The following is a 21,963-nucleotide window of genomic DNA, read 5'->3' as shown; positions in this document are numbered from 1 at the left end:
CAGAGCTAATAAATTAGAAATATTGGCCAGAATTTCTCAGTATAACAGAAGTCAGTAGGCATTAGATAACAGGACCCTCCCCATCACATACAGACCATCAGGTTCAAAGTCTGGCTTTACAGCAAAACAGAGTAATTGCTGGTCAAAGAGTTCAGCTGTCTCAATGGATAATTATTTGTACAAATGGGCAGCACAGATCTGAGGAATAGTTTGAAGAAACAGACAAAAGCATATTCAGGCATTGTTTATTGAAAACACACCAAGTTGATAATTCTACAAACCTGGTTTAACAAGCTTTCTACCTGCTGCAGGATATTAGTGAAATTGAACATAATACATTCGGTCACTGTAGCATAGTTCTAAGAAAGCATAAGTCATTGTTAAGTGTAATTTATAATACAGTGTAATGCAATGCAATGCAAAACCCACCGGTATAAACTACAGTTAGGCTAAGAGTAATATATATATTATATATAAAAACACATTATCTTTTCCTACCATGAAAAGTTTAAGGCACATGATAGTACAAACACAATTGCCACTAATAATCAGAAGATTTGAGATATCTGAACAGTAATATCTACAACCAGAATGGTAGATCTTGCTTGTTGTTTCTTCAAAGCAGTCATCTGCAGCACATACTACACCGAAGAAAAATAATTAAAGGTCACGAACAGCTGTTGTACTTGGGTATCTCTATTTTCCAACCCTTTGGCAACAAACAAGAATTAACAGCAAATTTTGTGTTCATACCATCCAATGACACTGTTTTGGCAACTGAAGTATTCTAGTTCATCTTTCAGGTACTTTAGTATTTGAAGAAAAGCATTGCTTCAGAATCAATCCAACCCACCCCCAACCCAAACCAAAGGAAAAGTAATAAGATACAGCTCTGCTACAAAAAGACATTGTAAAAGTTGAACTAACCAAGATTGTTAGACATGATGGATATATACTGTACATGCCAGATATTATTTAAGCAAAATAAATTCAACTCTTCCACTAACTTGGAAGCGCTTGAAGAAAAACATCAGTGTTTTAAAATGCGTATTCCAGGCATCAGGTTGAAAATTCAGTCTGTAACTCAATTGCAATAAGTAAAAATCAACTGGAACTTCACACAACAAAATTTTTTTTTCGTGTAAAAAGACGTACAACAGTTCAAAATACAAAGACAAACTTGTCGCACTGGATCAGCACCTTGAATTATTTGACTTGGGGTGGTTTTGGTGGGTGGGGCAGGCAGAGTGGAAGTGGAAGGAGAGGACATGCCTTTTTTTGCTTCTTCCTTAGAAAGACCAATGTCACCTTTTTCATGCCGGCTTTGAATGTACAAAAACTGAAGTGTGCCAAAAGTTGCAAAGCATCCCAATAATGTTAAGTCAGCATTCCACAATCAATAAAATCCAAAAATGGAACAGGTTAAATATACAAAATGGCAAAAAGGAGTTAAGTATCATCTGATCAGTAAAATTTTCATCTGCATTTAAATAACTTGGAACTATTCTGCCAAAATCTACTGAAATATTTTGTATTTTCTTCATGGAACGTGTAACACCTCAGTTAAAACTACATAATTACACCAATTCAATAAACCCAGCAAGTTGAGCTTATTCCACTGATCAACTTCAAAGTCTTCTATCAAGCCCTGTTTCAACCTTCTTTGTCCATATCCTTTAATCCAGCAGCAGCTTTGTATTTATCTCATCTATTCACTCAACACACAAAATCCATAATAAAATGAAAACAGATTTAGACTTGGTTTTCACAGCTCAGAAAGTGAAGTGCTAGCAAAGTTGTGGTCCATGCTTTTCATTATGGTGAAAAACTGCAATGCTTTGGAACCAGTTCTTAAAGTATTTTTTTTTTTAAAAAAAGACCTTCTTGGCTTCCTTTCCCTTCAACATACAACATTCTCTTATCAACCTTCATACCAGTCATTGCAAAGATTTCAAAAGAAATCTAATCAACCAGACAAAAATTAAATATTAGGCTGAAGGGCTGCTACATTTGGAGAGATTAACTTGTGACTTTTTAATCCCCTCACTTCCCCACCCATCTCCCTGAAAGTTGTGGTAATGTAATGGTTTGACTGATGGAACTTCTTTCTCCACGTTAAATTTAGTTGACAGCTTCCATAAATGAGGTCCTCCGAATCTAATGGCAGTAGTGATAATGTCATGTTCAGTAACTGCTGCATTTCATGCCTGGAATAAAAGGATAGCAAGTTATAGGTTGTGGTAACTATTATTTTTTTCTGAAAAAAAAAATTACATTTGCTAAAGTTGTCACTGATCAATCTTTCCTGGATTGACATTGTGTGGAGTCATTGCTTCATGAAAAATGTTCTTTCCAGAAGGATTTGCCTTGTTTTGTTGGGAGGATTTTCCAATCTTATGGAGGTAATTACATTAAAAACTGCATTAAAAATACCTTTAGATTTCCAAGATGTGTGAAGCCCAATACTGCTGAAACTTGAAGCTGAATGATCCTGTAAACATCAAATCATTCCAACTTGCTTACATTCTACTACATACACAAATTTAATGACAAAATTGTTAAGTTTTGGGTTCAGTGCAATAAAGTATTTTTAAATGCACCTTTTCCTGTGTATACCCACTGCATTTGTTACATGAATTTGGGAGAATAGTATGGTGACTGTACAACACCAAAGTGTTGGCTGATCAGAAGAGAGATTAGTCAAGTCTTATAACAATTATTCTTCCTAGTATGAGAGGAAGGAGGTTTATCCTGTCAGTGGCAAAATGCAGTCAGCCTGAGATTTGAGTTTAGTTATATGTGGCTCTCTTAACGTGATAATCGATCAGACTATGAGTAGGTTCTGTAAGGGAGGGAATTATTAAACTAGTTGAATGTACACCAGTTTGAATTATTCTTAACTGATGGCAGCTTCTTAAAATTGATAATTCATAATCAAACCACAGATATATTGTGCATATATATGGCACAGACAGACCATTCAACCCAACCAGTCCATGCCTCACTCAAACCTTCTTCCATCTGCTCTTCTCTAGTGCTTTTGTTGTAACCCTCTACACCCTTTTTGCTCAAATACTTTTCTCACTAAATGCATCTATATTATTCACTTCAACTAGTCCCTGTGGTAGAATGTCCCACATTCTCCGATAAAGACATTTCTCCAAAATTCCATATTGGATTTCTTGATGACTATCTTATATTGAAGGCCTTTGGGTATGCTCTGAAGAACACAGAACATAGAAAAGTACAGCATGGAACAGGCCCTTTGGCCCACGATGTTGTGCCAAGGCTCAATCCTAATGGAAAATATAATAACTTAACCTATGCACCCCTCAACTCACTGCTATCCATGTACGTGTCCAGCAGTCGCTTAAATGCCCTGAAGGACTCTGCTTCCACCGCCACAGATGGCAATGCATTCCATGCATTCACAACTCTCTGAATAAAGAGCCTACCTCTGACGTTTCCCAATATCTTAAAACTATGACCCCTTGTACCAGTCAATCCTGCCCTGGGGAAAGGTCTCTGGCTATTGACTATCTATTCCTCACATTATCTTGCATACCTTGATCAGGTCTCCTCTTCCTCCTTCTCTCCAGAGAGAAGCGACCTAAAAACCATAGTTTTTTTCCCCCAAACGCATCCTTACGTCAACTTGCCTGGAGAATCTGTAACCCGAACCATATCAGTCGGTTTTGGCCTGTTTCAGCTAGCAGTTCTTCTTCAAGCAGAACCTTCATGCTCTTTCCCCAAGATAATTTACCCAAACACCATTGTGACCCCTCAATATTATGCAATAAGACAGGCTGGGTAACCAGGGAAATGTTTACTAATTGGTTTCACAACCTCTTTGGGCCAGAGGCATGTTCACACCATCAGGCAACTGGATTTCAAGAACATCGTGAAATCATACTGCCCTTGTAGTCAGTTTTTATAAAAATTGCACGTAAATTTGAATAAGAGACTGTAACTATACTCAGTTTTTATTTAGGAGAAAAAGTGAGGACTGCAGATGCTGGAGATCAGAGCTGAAAATGTGTTGCTGGAAAAGCGCAGGTCAGGCAGCATCCAAGGAGCAGGAGAATCGATGTTTCGGGCATGAGCCCTTCTTCAGGAATGAGGAAGGCTCATGCCAGAAACGTCGATTCTCCTGCTCCTTGGATGCTGCCTGACCTGCTGCGCTTTTCCAGCAACACATTTTCAGCTCAGTTTTTATTTAGACTTGTTCCTGTGGCTAATTCATTTCATTCACCCTTTTTGTGCACAGTCATATAAAAAAAATCACATTTACCTGCTGCAGTTTTCACTCTCATCTTTTTCCATTTAAGATACGGAGAAAGGGCAGACTATTTTGTTTTACAAACATGCTGGAAGCAGTCCTTACCCTAGCTTATCAATTCATTCAACCATTCCCATGTTGAAGGGATGATCTCATGAAAATGACTTCCTTCAGTTGGTGTTAAAAATCAAAGCATTTTAGTCTATTAAATATTGACCCCTACTTATATATTACTGCATTTCCGATTCAATTTATTTGGACAGTCATGGTGACTTTAACAATCCAGAAATACAGCAAGTGTCAAAATAGCTGCACGATCAGAATCATTTCAGTAGACAATGCATTTACATAACAATATTAAAGTAACACATGAAACTAGCTAGGAAATTAAGAAGATGCATGCAATTTTAAATTAACAATGTACTTTACAAAATAAAGGTTAAATGGGATCTATGTGAACAACTTGGCAGGATGCAGGAGACTATAAGTTTTGAGTTAACGTTTTGGGTCTGGTGACCCTTCTTCAGAAATGAATGTAGCTAAGAAGGTGTAGGCATATATGCTGAAGATAAGGTGGGGGAGTAAACCACAGGAGTAAATGGAGCCCAGAGAGAGAAAAAGAAAGGAATGTGTAAAGATCAGCCTGAGAGGAATCAACAGTTGCTAATAATTTATGGTTTGGTTGTGGTAGCAGCCATGAAGGTCTGTCATTATTGAGATCAATAATTTTAGGGCCTGAGCACCTTCACCCATGTCCTTATCCCATAGCCCACGCACCAAGCCGGTGTCATCAAAGTGGCTGCTACCACAACCAACCCATTGTCAGTTACTAATGGTCCCAATCAGCAGCTATTGATTCTCCCAGGCTGGCCTTTACCCATTCCTTGGTCAGCCCAATTGTTCTCTCTTTCTGGGCTCCACATCCATCTCTTGTTTATTCCTCCTCTTCCCTCTGCCCAACTTCAGCACATATACCAACCCTTTCCTGGCTAAAATCAGTTATGGAGGAGGGTCACTGGATCCAAAACATTAACTCTGCTTTGGCTTCATAGATGCTGTCAGACTTGATAAGTTTTTGCAGCAATTTGTTTGTTTTTCTGATTTCCAGCAACAACATTTTTTTTGTAAATGTTGAGGCGAGGAATAATGCATTCTGAGAAAATGATATCACACACCAGGCTAGGTGAAAGATCGACGTATTTATCTTTTGTTTAGAAGGCACTGACAATTTTGCATTCAATTGCTATGCGAGTGGGAGCATGCTCACTGCAGGATCAGTAGGACATGGATTCAAGCCCTACTGCTGAATTTCAGCATATAATCATGCAATTTCATTGCAATGCAGTTTAAAGGAGTACTGCACTGTCAGAAGTGCAATTTTTTGAATGAGCCAATGTTTCGTCTCCTTATGGTGGTGGACATAAAACAGTTTAACTGGTCATGGATCAGGAGGGATTTCATGAAGAGGCTGGCTGACATATTTGCCTATGTGACAGCCACAACCCAAAAGATAAATCACTTAAATCAGAGCTGTCAATTAATCACTATTAACCTCAGTAAAACATTCTAATTTTCAAGCTATTTTTAACATTGGAAACAATTGCAGAAGGTAGTGCAATTTAACAATTTTAACAAGTAAAAACAAATTTCAATTTGTAAACTAAGTAGGATAATTAGTAATTCCAATGAATTAGAGATTATGCTTCACATTTGCAAACTGTCATGTTAGAGGAATGTGACCCAGCTGTATGCTTGGCCACTATCACAATTAAAGGTGCAGGAAGCATGAAGCCATCGTTGTGAATTTAGTACAACAGAAACAGGGACAGATGAACAACAGAACAGTGCAATACAAATACACAACCATACACAGAAGCTTGCACTCCATCAATTCATTTCTTTTTGGGACAAATTTAGATACCAAAATCTTCACTGCCCTTCCTAATCTTGTCCTTCACTTGATGGCCACATGTTAGAAGCAATAACTGAAACAGATGTTAAGTTGCCTCATCGAGCCTAATGTATCAACAGTTGATTCAATTAAAATCAGCAAACTTGGCACAATTTGGGCATAGTCTCATGAGCAGACCTTGCTTAATGAATAAGTGCAATTAAGGAGGTTATCAGCCATTTGAGCCAGCATTTACAAAGTGCACATATTATTTACTGTTTATTTACAGAGGGCTAATGACAGGCAAATAATACATGTGCTGTTAACTCCACACAACACATCAGACAAAATCTTAAGCATCGGCGGAAGCAAGCAGCAACATGAAAACGGGGTTTGGCCATTTTCAGTGGTTATTTAAAGGAGACTGCTGACAGTCTGTGAGCCCCAGCAACAATGGAAAAGATAGCTGCAGAACAACATGCTGGTGCACTAGTATGGTCAGGAATACATATTAAAGTAAAAGTAAAGTCACTGTAGTCCTTTTAGAACATACAGCTGTTTGCTCATTAAAGATGGTAGTTTAAACCAAGAATCACATTGCTTCAGACAACGGGAGAGATTGAGAAGGAGAATCTTTCATTGCAACCTAAACTGGTGCGGGAATTGAACCCCACGCTGTTAATATCACTGCATTACAAACCAGCTAACCCATATGCACATATTTGTATAATCAGTCAAAAGACTTATTGGTGCAGTGATAATGGTGTGAATAAATTGTACAGGAAAGTGTACCTCCATAAAGCCATAAACATGACCTAGCGATTTTGATTCTGCACAAAGAATCATTAAGTCGTAATTTATTCACTTGTCAACACATATTTCTCATACTCTGCATGTGAAGAAGTTTTCAGCTCGTTTATTGAAAACACAAAACTAATTGAAACATCAACAATTCTAGCAGTTATGCTATTCATAAGATATTTCAGCCTAAATGAATGTTGGCAGATTGAAGTTGCAATTTGAAATGGGAAATGTTAGCCTTGGTCAGTGATTTTACATCAAAATAGATACAAAGTGCAATTTTTAATGGTAACAAAAAAAGTGTTCAATTTCTTAGGGAAAGGAATAGATCATGCAGGCTCTCTAGTCTGTTCTGCCTTTCAATGAGAGCATATTGATCTGAAACCCTACAGTGATTGACCATGTCAACCTAACTTGATGCAGCAACCATTCTCTGATAGTAATGTCCCACAAACAGCACTCACATAAATGATCAGTCTATTTTCTTTGGCTACATCTGGTGAAGGAACAGCTTCACTGCTCATCATCACTCATGCCATAGGACCGTAGCTTGCTCCAAACCTTTAGGCACATGTTAGGTAGGGTGACAGTTTAGTTTTTTTCTATTTAACTTATCTTTCCAATTATTCTGTTCAGAGATGTTATTACACACCTCTGGTGCTGGTGGGACTTGAAATTGGTCCAGGAGTAGGGACAGACCACTACAGCACAGGGTGACAGCTTAAGTTGAGGTTTTCATACACAAACAGCACACAGCAGATTCAGACTCCAGATATACATTGATAATAAATATTGGGTTAACTCAAGAGGAAAAATGTAACGAGCTTACAAAAAAATCAAAGTGTCTAAAGTCCATCATGATTTTATCAGAAATGTAGTATTTTAAAACTTATATAAAATGACAAGGCTGCTTAAAGATTTAACAGGTTATATGTACACCCTTTCAATTCCAGGAAGCAACTGCTATGCAAATACTAATCAATGAGACGTCAAAACCAAAGGTTACACAGTTAACAATTTTACTTCTGATTGGAGGCCATTGTACAGTAGATTAATTAGGCGATTGGAACTCAAAGACACCTACCATGCAAGCGTTTAGACCCAGGAGTCAACAGGTTGAGGTTTTGTGTCATTAGCATCCACAAGATTCACTGAGGCCCTACTAATCCTGTTAATGTTTTTCTTATTTGAATCATTCTGTAGCAACAGGGAAAGGGTTAATAGCAAGACGGCTGGCATAAAACAGGTATAGATAAAGGCAAGTTAGTTTAACGTAAAAGCAATTAACTACACTTGACAGCTCAAGATCAAGACCACAAAAATAGCTTTAGTTTTAAAAATAACTCAATATGGAATGTGTGCATTTAAATTTGGGTGCACTGAAAACATATTTTGAACCAAGTTCATTGGCTTTGCTGCACATGTAAAGCAAGGGTTACTGAAAATCTGTCTAGCAAGTGATTGAATTTAGAGTAATTTTGCAAACCTTGTAAGTTTCTACAGTTTGATGAGGAAATTGGTTGAACAGGAAATGCAACTTCACTCATATTGATTCATTGTATTACAGCATGAATCATATGAAGCCATAAATCTTTCAAGATTCAGTTTGAAAACAAAATTATTCAATAGAAAATAATGGAAACATCTATTCTACTTCAAAAAACATCTTGGCACTGAATTAAATAAAGCTCAGCATATTGTTGAAAAGGTATTCTGATTTTGTCTCCCTTCTTCATTTTCACTTATTTATTCCACTTATTTTTTGGAAAGCCAAGAACTGATCAAGATATTATAGAGTTCAAAATAATAATCTACTTGAAACACTAATTTTATGTCCAGGGAGTTTTTTAAAAAAAAAGTGGTTTCACAAGGTTATATCAATTTGAAGTTAAGTTGGCGACATGCATAATTTGATAATGGAAATATAATTCAAATCATTGGATAAAAAGGATCAATGAAGGTCATGTCTAAAAACACAATGCACAAATAGAAAAATTGCACATTAAGTATTATTGCATAGGACTATTCACTACTAACACAAATTGTTTTCCTCAACATTACTGTAAAGTATTATGTACCCATTGCTTTCATCACAAACTTGCAACTTACCCTTCTCTTTTCACCTCCTTACACTTATTATTTAGCTCGATCAGCACAGTTTATTCACTTCCTACAGCCTCTTCAAGCTGAATCTATCATTCTACCTTCTCCATTTGAGATGTCAATGCACTACAACATGACCAGGGCAGCAAAATCAATATTTATCAACCAGCGTTATGCACCTCATTTAGAATCATTGGATCATAGAGATTTCTCAAGGGAAATTTCATAACATGCAATTTTGAAAAAAATCTTTTTTTTAAAACACATTTTTGTGGCCTTATGTTTCTGGAAAAATTCAGAACAGTTCATGCAACATTCACAAACACAATGAAGCACCCTTTCAATTCAGGGTAGCATTAACATTCGTGCGCAGAGCTGACAAATCAAACATGACAAGAGCAATTCCAGGACAAGAATGGCGTAAGAAGGTAAGAAAGCAGATTAATTAAAGATTATCAGTTAGGGTAATAAGCTTGAAAGTCATTAATCTCTTCAAAATAGCTACCTACAGCAGCAACTGACATGCAAATTAGGAACAGGTCTATCACACACAAAAACCAATCATAAAATGAGTGTGCCAAGACACTATCAACCTAAGATTATTTGTCTCAATAGTTCTGTCCAGAACTGGATTCAGGTATCAAATGAGAGTTGCCCGACCTAAGTGGTAGTTTTCGGCTTCTTGAGAGAGCGCGCTATAAAATGACCACAACATAGCCTACCCGCAAAGGTTGCTGCTCAAAAGCATCTGCAGAAACATCCATAGTCTTACACTTGTGCTCTTTCTCCCTCTGATCCAAGGTAGAGTAAGTATCTGTGATGACAAATACATAATTCAAGACAAGGGCATGCATCTCAAAATTCATTTCCATGAATAATTTTGAAGAGTAATATCATAAAAGGACATTTCAATCTCTGAAAGGATGAGATAAACAGAAAAATAATTCACAAGTAGTCAAAGCCAACATGCACCAACCAAACCTAAAGCAAATGTAAATAAGATATAGCCATTCAAACCAAGTCTTGGAGTAGGAGGGAGGGGAGACAGTAGTAGTATTTCTGGACATGTTAATCTAAATCTAGTACAGTGGATCGAAAGTCCTCATTTAAAACATCCAAGGAAAGTAAAATAAAAATGTGTAGATATCAGTAAAAAAATGAAGATTTCAACACCTTGCAAAACACACATCAAAATCATTTTGAAATGGCACTAAATCATTATTTTGCAACCAAAACTGGATATTAGTTATTCTTGACTTTAATAACCTTGCTGTTTAAATACAGCATATGCTGCTTGAGGACTTGAAATGGCAGTAATCTATGTTAATCATGTTTCTCTTGACAAATACTGCCTGACATTCTGAATATTTCCAGCATTTCCTGTTCTTTTTTGCTTCAGATTTCCAGCAGTCAGTAATTTTTTTTCTTTTTCTTGGCTTAGTGTAGTACCAGTTTTCCACAACTAGGGGCTGCAGTTGAATTATTTAAAACATTATTTTGTAGGTATTTCAAATACCTATACTACAACACAACTGGGGAATAAAAATCAATCCCAAAAAAAGTCCTCATTACAGGACTGCATCCAAACAAAGTCCAAAATTGAACCGAAATGGTTACCATATTATCCTTTTGAAAACAAGCCTAGCTATTAATTTCTCAAGTTTAATAAAAGATGAGTTTTAAATGGAATAATTTGCTCCTCTCAAAGCACTGAAGAATGGTTATAATAGCAAGCAGAATTCATGAGCACAAGCAAAAGTAATTCAAAGCAGTATTTACCTGGGCCAAACTGTTCCATGGGAATCATTTCGCCAGACCATTTATTACCTAAAAATAAAATTTATCATGAAGTTGGCAGTGTGCACAAGCTAAACTTGCTTACTGCAAGCTATTGTAAGCTTCCAGGATTTAACGTCAAACCCTTTGAAGATTGCAGGGCAATTTTTGAAGTCCACAGAATCCAACAGTTCAAGTACTGTTACTCCCTCACAAATATTTGCCACACTGTCAGACAACTACATATGCAACAAGTGAAAGCAAAGTTTTTGAAACATCTCTTTCCATTAAAAACAAACACACCCACTGTTTTCTCTCACTGGTCCCTCTGTCTACTTGCTTTTTTGTCCATCACCCTGTAAAGCAGTTTGATAATCTCTTTGCGATTAATGACCAATACAGAAATGTAAACAGTTGGTCTTCTTCCAGAATGCTCCCTGTCTCATAGCTAAAACCTCCATTTGCCCACTAGAGTGAGAAGATCCACTTCTTAGGTAAATTCTAAACTATCAAAGCCATCTGAAAATAACTTTTGATCAGTACATTGTTTTGGCTGCAATGCCTCTCATGGGTCACCAAAATGTTGTTGAATGGAGCAGGAACTCTGCACTGAAACTATTTCTACCATTACATTATCTTGAACGTTTTCCAGTTTCATTTGGTTCAGCTGGTGATTTTAGAAGCATGTCAAAATTGCAGTCAAGATGACCCAAATGAAATTGTGGTGAGCGCATAAAGTGAACGTTCACTGCATGAACAATAAAATGGACCAACTTACTAGAAAATTGAAGCCATCTGAAATCATTACAGTACAAAGGGGCCGATTTGACCCATTGTGTCAGTGTCTGCTCTTTCAAAGAGCTATCTAATTAGTCCCATTCCTTGCTCCTTCATCAGAGCCCTCTGTTGGCCACTGCATTCCTGATCATTGTATGAAAAATCCAAGTTACCACTGTGATGACGACATTTATTTTACAAAGGAGGCTAATTTCACATATTGCTTTTACTCCTGAAGTAACAGATTAAACCTGACCATATGCAATTGAAAAGTGATGCTTAATAATAATCAACATACAGATAAAGTTAAGATAAAAATTCAATTTCTCAGAATGACAGGTCACTAGGCGCAGGCTCACAGCTGCAAATCTCCTTGCTAGACAAATCAAGAAATTCCAAAGGGAACAACAACTGACAGAAGTGTACTCCAGGTCACTTTTGGTCAGTGCCCAGTTATGGATTATGAAGCAGCACTGGCCTAAACTTAAGAATCAGTTGCCTGGAAGCTCCCTCAGTGGAGGTGATGGGGACAGCTCAAATTTTGTTTTGAAGCACAATATCTCAACTTAATATTGTTTGGTCTGACTGTGCACATTGTAATTCAAATTAAATCAGTTTAAGAAAACAAGCCGAATGAGGCGGTCTCCATTTGACCTGAATGGGTATGGGGTGTACAACACAAGCAGTAGTACTGCTTCCTCACTTCTGTCTGTAACATATGTACATTTGAGAAAGGAAGTACACAAGTCCTGATCTGAAGACTGGCAGGTGACATGGGGCACTGCTGCTTCACAGCAAGGGTTCAATTCCATCCTCTGTCAACTGTCTGTGCGGAGTATGCACATTGTCTGCACAGGTTCTCTCTGGGTGTGGCAGTTTCCTCATACAGTCCAAAGACATGCAGGTTAGGTGGACTGACCATGGGAGATGCAGGGTTGCAAGGATAAGCTGGGGGACAGGTCTGGGGGGCAGAAGGTCAGTGTGGACTCAAGGACTGAAAGGGTTGCTTCCGCTCTGTAGGGATTATCAAGTCACAGAGATGTACAGCATGGAAACAGACCCTTCGGTCCAACTTGTTCATGCCGACCAGATATCCCAACCCAATCTAGTCCCACCTGCTAGCACCTGGCCCATATCCCTCCAAACCCTTTCTATTCATATACCCATTCAGATGCCTTTTAAATATTGCAATTGTACCAGCCTCCACCACATCCTCTGGCAGCTCATTCCATACATGTACCACCCTCTCCGTGAAAAAAGTTGCCCCTTAGATCTCTTCTATATCTTTTCCCCTCACCCCAAGCCTATACCCTCTAGTTGTGGACTTCCCCACCCCAGGGAAAAGACTTGGTCTATTTATCCTATCCATACCCCTCATGATTTTATAAACCTCTATAAGGTCATCCCTCAGCTTCCGATGCTCCAGGTAAAACAACCCCAGCCTGTTCAACCTTTCCCTATAGCTCAAATCCTCCAACCTTGGCAACACCTTGTAATTTTTTTCTGAAAGCTTTCACGTTTCACAATATCTTTCTGATAGGAAGGAGACCATGTTATGATGTGCTCACAGATGTAATTCTTAGCACGGCACACATCTTTGTAAGACAGTTGTAAAACACACTGTGATATCCCAAATATTCTGAGCCTTGAGGACAGAAGAGCCAAAGGTCAAGTACTTTAACAGGAAGGGGAGGAAGATGAAAAATCAAATTGTTTCAGAGCAACAGCAAAGACATAACTGCCATATAGCATAAAAAGGTAATGCTATGTGTAATAAAATAAATTCTGGAAATATTATATTAAAAATGGCCAACGTTTTAAATAATGTCCATCATCAAATGTGTTATGATTTCTGAAATTGGAGATAATTTATGCTAGTGCTGCAGGCTGGTTACAGTATCAGCAGACAAACTGGAGCCAAAAGAGAATGTAATTTAACATGTCCAACACTCACCATCTTTCTGGTTCCTTTCAATTAATGGGAGAGTGCTGTCATCATAGCCAATTGCTTTGCTACCACTCTTGGATCCCTTGGGAAGTGTAGTCACATTAGGCTACATATTGTTAAAAAAAGTTAAATAAATTAAGTTTTAGTCAACAAATAGACACAAGTTTTGTACATGTTTTGCTCTACATTTTCCTGAAGAGAGGATTTCACAAATATGGTTTCATAAATGCCAAGCACACTTGAATGCCTTACCCAGCACAACCTTCTGTGCAAGTCTGAATTGTGGAATAACAGCCGATTTGACTGCAGGTCACTGTAGGCACATTCAATTCTGCTTTAATCAAACACTTTCCAGCAGGGGACATTGATTTGTGACCATCAAAAGGAATCACCATCTAATTAAACCTCACTAAAATACAAGGTACTAGAACCAATTACAACAACTGGACTTCCAATTTGGCAGAAGTCAATCTGAAAATTCAAGATTTTTCTCATCTTTATGGTTAAATGACATACATAAGTTTATCAATTAAGCATCACAGACTTCTGAAATGGTCATAACATTACCTTTATATGACATTGCAGGATTTTGTGGAGTGCCACTTATTGGCACAAACCATCAACTTCATACAACAAACAGAAGTTCTATGGAAATCTGTAATTAAAAGATTCTCCTGTACTTTTTGAGTTTTCCTGATGCTCAAGAGTGATCATGCAATTCTCCCAATTATAACCGTTACTTTCTGGTACTCTCATGGGTTATATAATGGTGATTGTGTAACCATTGATTAATTTCTCTCATTTTTAGTTATTTACCTTTGATAGGACTCTAGACTGACATTGGTTAAAGCAAGCAGGCGATTGTGGAAATTCAATGCGTTTCAATTGATAATGCAATGATACATCAGGCTCTAGTAATCATACACTTTTCCAGAATAACTGCTGCTCAGCGCCTATGATTGGTCCAAAGCAACAATAAAATGAAAAATATAGTAAATCTTTGGATTTCTTTGAATTAAGCCAGAGGTTGTTTTACATCCACATGGAGAGCATGGTTATTGCCTCAGTTGCTGTACTGAATCAAGGAACAAATCGAAATCACTTGCTGGAATAATGCTTTCATACATAAGGTGAGCCACTTGATATCTAGAATTGGGACAAACAGTCATGTGCAAGAAATAGAAACTCACCACAGACAGGTCTTAAAAAGTATATTAATTAGAACAAAATGGCATCCCTCAGGAAATGTGAGTCTTCAAGGCAATAGCAAAACTGAGTTAGGGCTGCACTTCCATAGATATCTAACTAACACAATGTTCTTCAGATATTTTTGATATTAAGTCTAAGAAACTTCATTTAAACCAGTCGAATAGTTTCTATCAAGAAAGTGGACTGTATAATTTATATAAACCAATATCTATGAAAGTGATAAGCGTTAAATATAATGTCTCCTGTTTGCTCCAGTTAATTCAGAAAGCTCAAATGTCAGCTACATTGTCATTCTGAGCTTGTAAAACCCCCATGCAGGCAAATCAAAGTGGTGATTAAATCTCTATACAAGCAGCTAACTAAACTCAAAAAACATTGTGTAATCCTGTCTGGAAGAATATGTATATAGTATAACTGATAGTAATTGCTACAACATGTAGACTGAGACCATCAATACATCATAAACCTGTTGACCTTATAGAACTGTTGTGCAGCTAAACCCCCAAATCTTGGAATTCTAAATGGGACTCTTACCTGAAAATGGGACTTGTTCCAGCCGTCTTTATGCAACGCATTTCTCAACTCTTTGTAACTCCAAACTGTTTGCAAAACATGAGCTGCAGCTTTCATCTCCCTTACTGACTGGCTACAATATTAAATTCAAATCAGTACAATTAAAAACCAGCACACACAAAGTATTTTTAGATAGATTCAATGCAAAGACAACTGTTGAACTTTTTCCTTTGTTTTACAGCCACGTTTCTGTACACACTAACTTGACTGTTAATTTAATCCCCATCTAGAAGTCTCATGAAATCCCCTAAATCTGAGAAGCACTTTACACTTTAGCAGCTGACAATTGAGTTAAATGGGTCACTCTACATAAAACCTTATACTCAGAAGCAAAGTGATTCAATTTTGTTTGGCTGAGCACTCCAGCTGTTTCCACAAGTCTAACCAGTTCCCTACAACAATCAACATCACGTTCACTGAATCTCCCCCTGTAAACATCAGTGTTTAGATTAGATTACTTACAGTGTGGAAACAAGCCCTTTGGCCCAACAAGTCCACACCGACCCTCCAAGGAGCAACCCACCCAGATCCATTCCCCTACATTACACTACAGGCAATTTAGCATGGCCAATTCACCTCACCTGCACATTTTGGACTGTGGGAGGAAACCGGAGCACCTGGAGGAAACCCACGCAAGCACAGGGAGATTGGGTGGCACGGTGGCACAGTGGTTAGCATTGCTGCCTCACAGCGTCAGAGACCCGGGTTCAATTCCTGACTCAGGCAACAGTCTGTGTGGAGTTTGCACATTCTCCCCGTGCCTGCGTGGGTTTCCTCCGGGTGCTCCGGTTTCCTCCCACAGTCCAAAAATGTGCAGGTTAGGGGAATTGGCCAAGCTAAATTGCCCTTAGTATTAGGTGAAGGTGTAAATATAGGGGAATGAGTCTGGGTGGGTTGCGCTTCGGCGGGTTGGTGTGGACGTATTGGGCCGAAGGGCCTGTTTCCACACTAAGTAATCTTTAAAAAAAAATCCTGGAAGATTAGCATTGATTGGTGAGTTAGATAAAAAGGTAAGTGAAGTCGCCATACCAGGGGACCATAGGGCTGCCCATCTACCAACGGTTTAACCTGAAGCTCACCACACTTCAGGCAAGGGACAAGGCTGAGAAGGTGGCACCTTCAAGGTAACCTGAGTCAGTGTGGGTATTGAACCCATGCTGTTAGCATCACAAACTAGTCATCTTGTCCCCTCAAAGAGAGTGTGGTGACAAGAGTCATACTTTGACTTGATCTTATTAGCACATTAGTGTACTTAATAAGCCTTAAGATTATTAAATTGTAATGTACATAAGCTTAATGATGAAAAGTATTAAACTGCATTGGTTATGTGGCAAGATTAAAGTAACGAGTTCAGTCAGAAAGGGTTATAGCACTAAAGTGCTCGAGGATAAAGTTCAGATACAAACTATAGTTTGCAGTTAGTAGGACTGCAAAGTAGTCTGAGCATCAAATTGTGCTGGAAACCCTTTTCCTTCTGTTGAAAAGGTATAAAATTTGATTAGGGGTAGTTAATTCTTTAGTGCAGATACACAGATGTTGTACGCTTTGGCAAGTGCAGAGGACATTTGCTGGAGGTAGTGATGAGCAGCCCTTTTCAACTTTGCCAAATGATACAAGGTGGTGGATTTACTAGTCCAGAGTCTCTCATTCACTAATGGAGAGTTCAACCTTTTAGTGCTTCTGGGGGTGATTTTCATACACTCTTGTCAGAGGATTGGCACAGAAGGCAACTTTGATAAATGGGAGGGAGTGTAGCTAGCCCCTCAGGAATGTTCTTTTACCCTCCACACAGATTGGTGAGGGGAAGACAGCAAGATAGAGATGGACACTTTCTCTTCGCAGTCTAGGTGCTTCTGCTGTAATTGTCCACACACAAGACTGCAGCCACTCAAGTGGTTATTGCTATGCTGATCATCCCTGAGCACAAACAACTGGTGATTAAGAAGCCAATCAAAAGACTGTCTCTGGGCAAAACAGATCTAAGCACAAAAGCAGTGCCATTTTGTCAGGAATTCTCACTGCTCAAATAAAGCAAGATGTACATGGTACTCACAAGGTGGTCCAGTAAATTTTTTAAAAACCGCAAACATCTAGCACAGTTTCTTTTGTTTAAACAGTATCTTCTCCTCTTTTAATCCACAAAACGAAATAGTCTTGAAAACATTTCAAGGTGCACACCTTATTTTGGATTTGCATCAAAATAAAAATCTTGGTTCTGTAACTGCAGTCAGTTAAGCACATAACTCAACCAAATGTGACAAGGACAGTTCAGAGACGATCTGTATTTCAATTTCTCAAAACATCTTGAAATTTCCACCTAATTTATAAACTCCATTTAGTTTACCTGGATTTGTTGATTGCAACAAGCTTCTCAATGCCCTGTGCTTGAATCAAGGATCTGGCATTTGATGAACTGTCAGTAACAATTTCATGGATAGTGTTGAGTATTGCAACTATTGTGTCTTCTTCAAGGTTCTTGGCAGGTCTTTGTTGACCACCTGTTAGATTACTTACCAAGTCATGCATCGCATAATTACCTGCAGGAATCACAGACATAAAATACAACAATGAAAATCCTTTCACTGAATAGACTTTGCAAGAAGGACAAGCCAGAATTGAATGGATTTCATTGTTAATAAGATTGAGGCAAATACTTCTCATCAAGTATACTTTGGCGGTTGGCAATACATGCATCCTTATTCTGCATTGTTATGTCTAATGTCTTTATACTGACATTTCACCTTTAAAAAGTTAGCTTGGAAAGCTTTATGGAGATTGACAACACAAATCTTTTGCTGAACTGAAAATTTAACTGAGAGATTTTAATGGTTTTTAATATCCTAAGTTCACAAAATCATATTTCATAATCTGCAGCTTATCCAAAGCATAAATTTCCAAATTCAAGACAATTACAATTTGTTCTGTTTCATGCTCTTAATCATGTCTTAAATGTACCATTTTAATAAACAAATTATAATTCAAGATTAAAAGAAAGTTAAGAGTGTTCATCATCTTTTTGAAAGCATGTAAGCCTCAAATTCCTCGCCTGTTTCCATTCCTTTCATGTCAATTCCAATCCCTATGTTATTCTGAATCAGTGGATGTAGGTTTTTTTCTTAGAAAAATAACTTAGGGATCACAACTAAGGTAGTTACTGAATTTTGACTTGAATATCTAATGATATCAGAGAAAGGAGATGGCCCCTGCCTTTTAAGAGAAGTATTTGCTGTCACTGTATCCTTATTTATGTTATACAGTTGATCTCAATGAATACCTTATTGTTAGAGGATGATCTCTGAGGGGTACAAAAGTTCTATCTTAAAATTTAGTAGAAAGGGTTCACAGTTGGTCCATGAAGTTAAGAAAACGGAGCTTAACCAGACTCTGATTCCGATTCCACAGTGAATCATGCTTTATTAAATAAGATTCATATTTCCAAGGTTGGATGAGTTTAGTGTGGGTAATAGAAAATTTACAACAAAGCAGTTTGAGAACAGCTCCTCTCAGGTTAAGGGCCTTTTATGTGGAAGAACCCTAAGTTGACTTGAAGAAGTGGTCTGATATCTGATGCTACAATGACCAGGTTGACCTTTCTTCAGAACCTTGTACGCTAACCAAATTCATTTGGAACTTATTTTTAATAAACCTAAATCTGCTTTAGGAAAATGTAACAGTTCGCAAGTGGCTTTGCAATAGCCAAGTTGAAGTCATTACAAATTGTGAATCCAATTGAAAATGAAATTGTTTTGCTCAAGTGGTTCATCTAAATAAAAAAAAGAAAGGAATTGTGTTTGACAGCCTGGTACGTATCCATTCAAATCTTCCCTGATCCCCCCCCACATCTACAAAAACCAAAGTCAAGGAACTGAATTCCAGCCAATTCAACCACCACCCTTAGAGTCTCAAATTCAGATTTGTTTGGGGAAGGGTGGGAGCAAGGCAAGAGGGGAAAAACATTGTGATCACACTAACTTGGTCACCACACTGCATGCAGCTTCTTAACTTTGAAGAAAATCAAATAACTAAAGACCAACTCCTTCATGGCATTAGAAAGCACAGAAATCTACAACCAACTGGTCATGTTCAGTTGGTTTTGTGGTTTCTTCCTGCTGCTCCCCCTCAGTTGGAGGAGTAACAGGATGTACTAAGGACTTTCCAAAACCACTAATCATATTGTCTTGTCACCAAATGAAGGACAGGTCCCTAGGACAGGACAAGCTAGTTTTCTTCTGCCATAAAATTCAGTCCTTCATGATAATTCAGTCCATTCATTAAATGAAATAAAAATGGACAAAACTGAGTCTCAAAAAGAAAGTTCAAATAGCAGTTTAAAACAACAATTTCATTGATTGCCTTCAAGGTGAGAAAGTTGTTTCTTTACATCAGCAGCCATTGGGCAACTTAAACCAAGATGACAGTTTTTACAACAAATATGACATTTGTCTTCTATACTTTACCAATGAGGTCCTTATTGCGCCCATCCACAGAAAGATTTCGTAATGCGATTGCCACAGCTCGTACAACTTTATCAGAATCTGATCTCAGCAGCTCTACCAAAATAGGGAGGCCTTTTTCTTTCCGCACAGTTGAACGAATGTAATTGGACCACTGCAATTAAATTACCAAATTCAAACTCACATCAGTGCAAGCTAAATTCACTTAGAAATTGTGAAGCAATTTTGTAAATTAGAGAAACTCAATTCTCTCTTGACCAGTATGAATTCTCTTTGCGAGTTAAAAGTTTGAAAATGAAAAATAAGAGTCTATTCCATTATTTACTGACAGTAAAAATTCAAAAGATCAGTAAGAAATAGATATAAAATCTTTCTGCCCTTAAATGCGGAATTCACCAAGAATTAATTTAGAACTTGATGACCATATCATCACTTGCCTTTTAAAAAGTGAGAGTGAGGACTGCAGATGCTGGAGATCAGAGCTGAAAATGTGTTGCTGGAAAAGCGCAGGTCAGGCAGCATCCAAGGAGCAGGAGAATCGACGTTTCGGACATGAGCCCTTCTTCAGGAATGAGGAAAGGATTTCTCCAGTTTCCTCATTTCCCCTCCCCACACCTGTCTCAGTCAAATCCCTCGAACTCAGCACCACCTTCCTAACTTGCAATCTTATTCCTGACCTCTCCGCCCCCACCCCCACTCTGGCCGATCACCCTCACCTTGACCTCCTTCCACCTATCGCATTTCCAACGCCCCTTCCCCAAGTCCCTCCTCCCAACCTTTTATCTTAGCCTGCTGGGCACACTTTCCTCATTCCTGAAGAAGGGCTCATGCCCAAAATGTCAACTCTCCTGCTCCTTGGATGCTGCCTGACCTGCTGCGCTACTCCAGCAACACATTTTCAGTTTTAAAAAATGAAACCTTAAAAACAAGTACTTCAGTGAAAAAAAAGTGGGACCTCACCTATCAGCAGTGTACATCAATCTTGTACCTTATCAATAACTCCAACATCAGATTTATTTAATCCTCATTTTGGCTGGCCCTTTCGACATTGCTTTATGTCAGATATTGCTGACCTGATGTGCTTCTTTAAAAAAAGTTCAAAGCTCCAGCCTTTGCTAAATTTCAACTCATTGTAATATTTTGAATTGTTAAAAAAATCACCAATTTTCTAAGACTGGACTTCTCAAGTGGATATTTAAACACTATATCCCAAAATACTTTAGTTATTATCTGTATTGCCTAAAGAAAGTTAGAACTAAAGGTTTCTGCATTTGCATACATTTATGTGTATAAGTTTTACTCCTTTCCTCCCTTCTCCACGATAATGTATATTCTGCTTTCAAATCAATACAACAACTGACCAGGACTAAAAGTTATTTTTGAAAAAGGAACTATACAAATCAACTTGTCTTCCAATTGCTGGACCCAACAACCCCCCCCCCCAGCAGATGCACAAAAGCTCTTACAAGTGACTGTGCCTTAGAGCAGGTAAGCAGGCAAACAATGTCTCCAGAATGGGCTCAGCAGCTGTATAATAAAAGCATATGGTTGTGAACAAGTTACAATTTGTTTAGAAGCCGAACATTCATGGCTCAGTTTTACAGCATAAGTTCGCTGGAATATGAAGTGCTTTATGGAGTTCCTGAAACCCTGGCAAGTCAGAATGATTTGCTGAGTTTCACAGGGAACCTGCGTGAATTAACACAGACTGCATCTTGGAACTCTTCAGCTTCCCTGGCTTTGCAGAGCTACATCAACTGATGAAAAATGCACAGCTTCAACAATTTCAGAATCAGAGTCATACAGCACGAACATAGACGTTTGGTTCAACGAGTCCATGCCAAATACAATCCCAAACTGGCCCAATTCTCTCCAAACCTTTCATATTCATATACTTAGCCAAGTGTTTTAAAATGTTCTAACTGTACACACAGCCACCTCACACCATTATTCTTCACTTTTTATCAAAAAGAAAGTGTTCTTGACCAATGTTGTTTCAGACACTGGTCACTGTCAGCCCATTCAGATTCTATGAGGAGTTTGGTCAAAAATTGAAATCTTTGGAATGTGGCAAAGATCCAAAGTTTTCTTCATTATAATCTTTAGTGTTATCACATCCTTCTATCTTAACGGTAATGAGTTACTTTGGTGT

At 38.1% G+C, this 21,963-nt stretch overlaps 1 protein-coding gene across 12 annotated transcripts in view; it reads right to left on the bottom strand.

The window, feature by feature from the left end:
* Positions 1 to 229: 229 nt before the first annotated feature.
* The window catches only part of arvcfb (ARVCF delta catenin family member b), a 303,746-nt gene continuing 282,012 nt past the window's right edge, over positions 230 to 21,963 (bottom strand). For 11 of the 12 annotated variants that reach the window (XM_072587755.1, XM_072587754.1, XM_072587759.1 and 8 more), the window contains 8 exons: positions 19,815 to 19,965; positions 17,702 to 17,894; positions 15,319 to 15,430; positions 13,582 to 13,681; positions 10,854 to 10,901; positions 9,797 to 9,888; positions 8,056 to 8,168; positions 230 to 2,207 (listed from right to left, as the gene is read on the bottom strand). In XM_072587755.1, coding sequence (XP_072443856.1) covers positions 8,067 to 8,168; positions 9,797 to 9,888; positions 10,854 to 10,901; positions 13,582 to 13,681; positions 15,319 to 15,430; positions 17,702 to 17,894; positions 19,815 to 19,965 — 798 coding nt within the window. In that variant the 3' untranslated portion in view covers positions 230 to 2,207; positions 8,056 to 8,066. The remainder of the gene's footprint in view (positions 2,208 to 8,055; positions 8,169 to 9,796; positions 9,889 to 10,853; positions 10,902 to 13,581; positions 13,682 to 15,318; positions 15,431 to 17,701; positions 17,895 to 19,814; positions 19,966 to 21,963) is intronic. The other variant, XM_072587761.1, reaches the window with a different exon arrangement.

The sequence above is a fragment of the Chiloscyllium punctatum genome, chromosome 17 (assembly GCF_047496795.1).
Source record: "Chiloscyllium punctatum isolate Juve2018m chromosome 17, sChiPun1.3, whole genome shotgun sequence".
Classification (NCBI taxonomy): domain Eukaryota; kingdom Metazoa; phylum Chordata; class Chondrichthyes; order Orectolobiformes; family Hemiscylliidae; genus Chiloscyllium; species Chiloscyllium punctatum.
The sequence above is the reverse complement of the archived record's forward strand: the minus strand, read 5'-3'. Positions and strand labels throughout refer to the sequence as shown.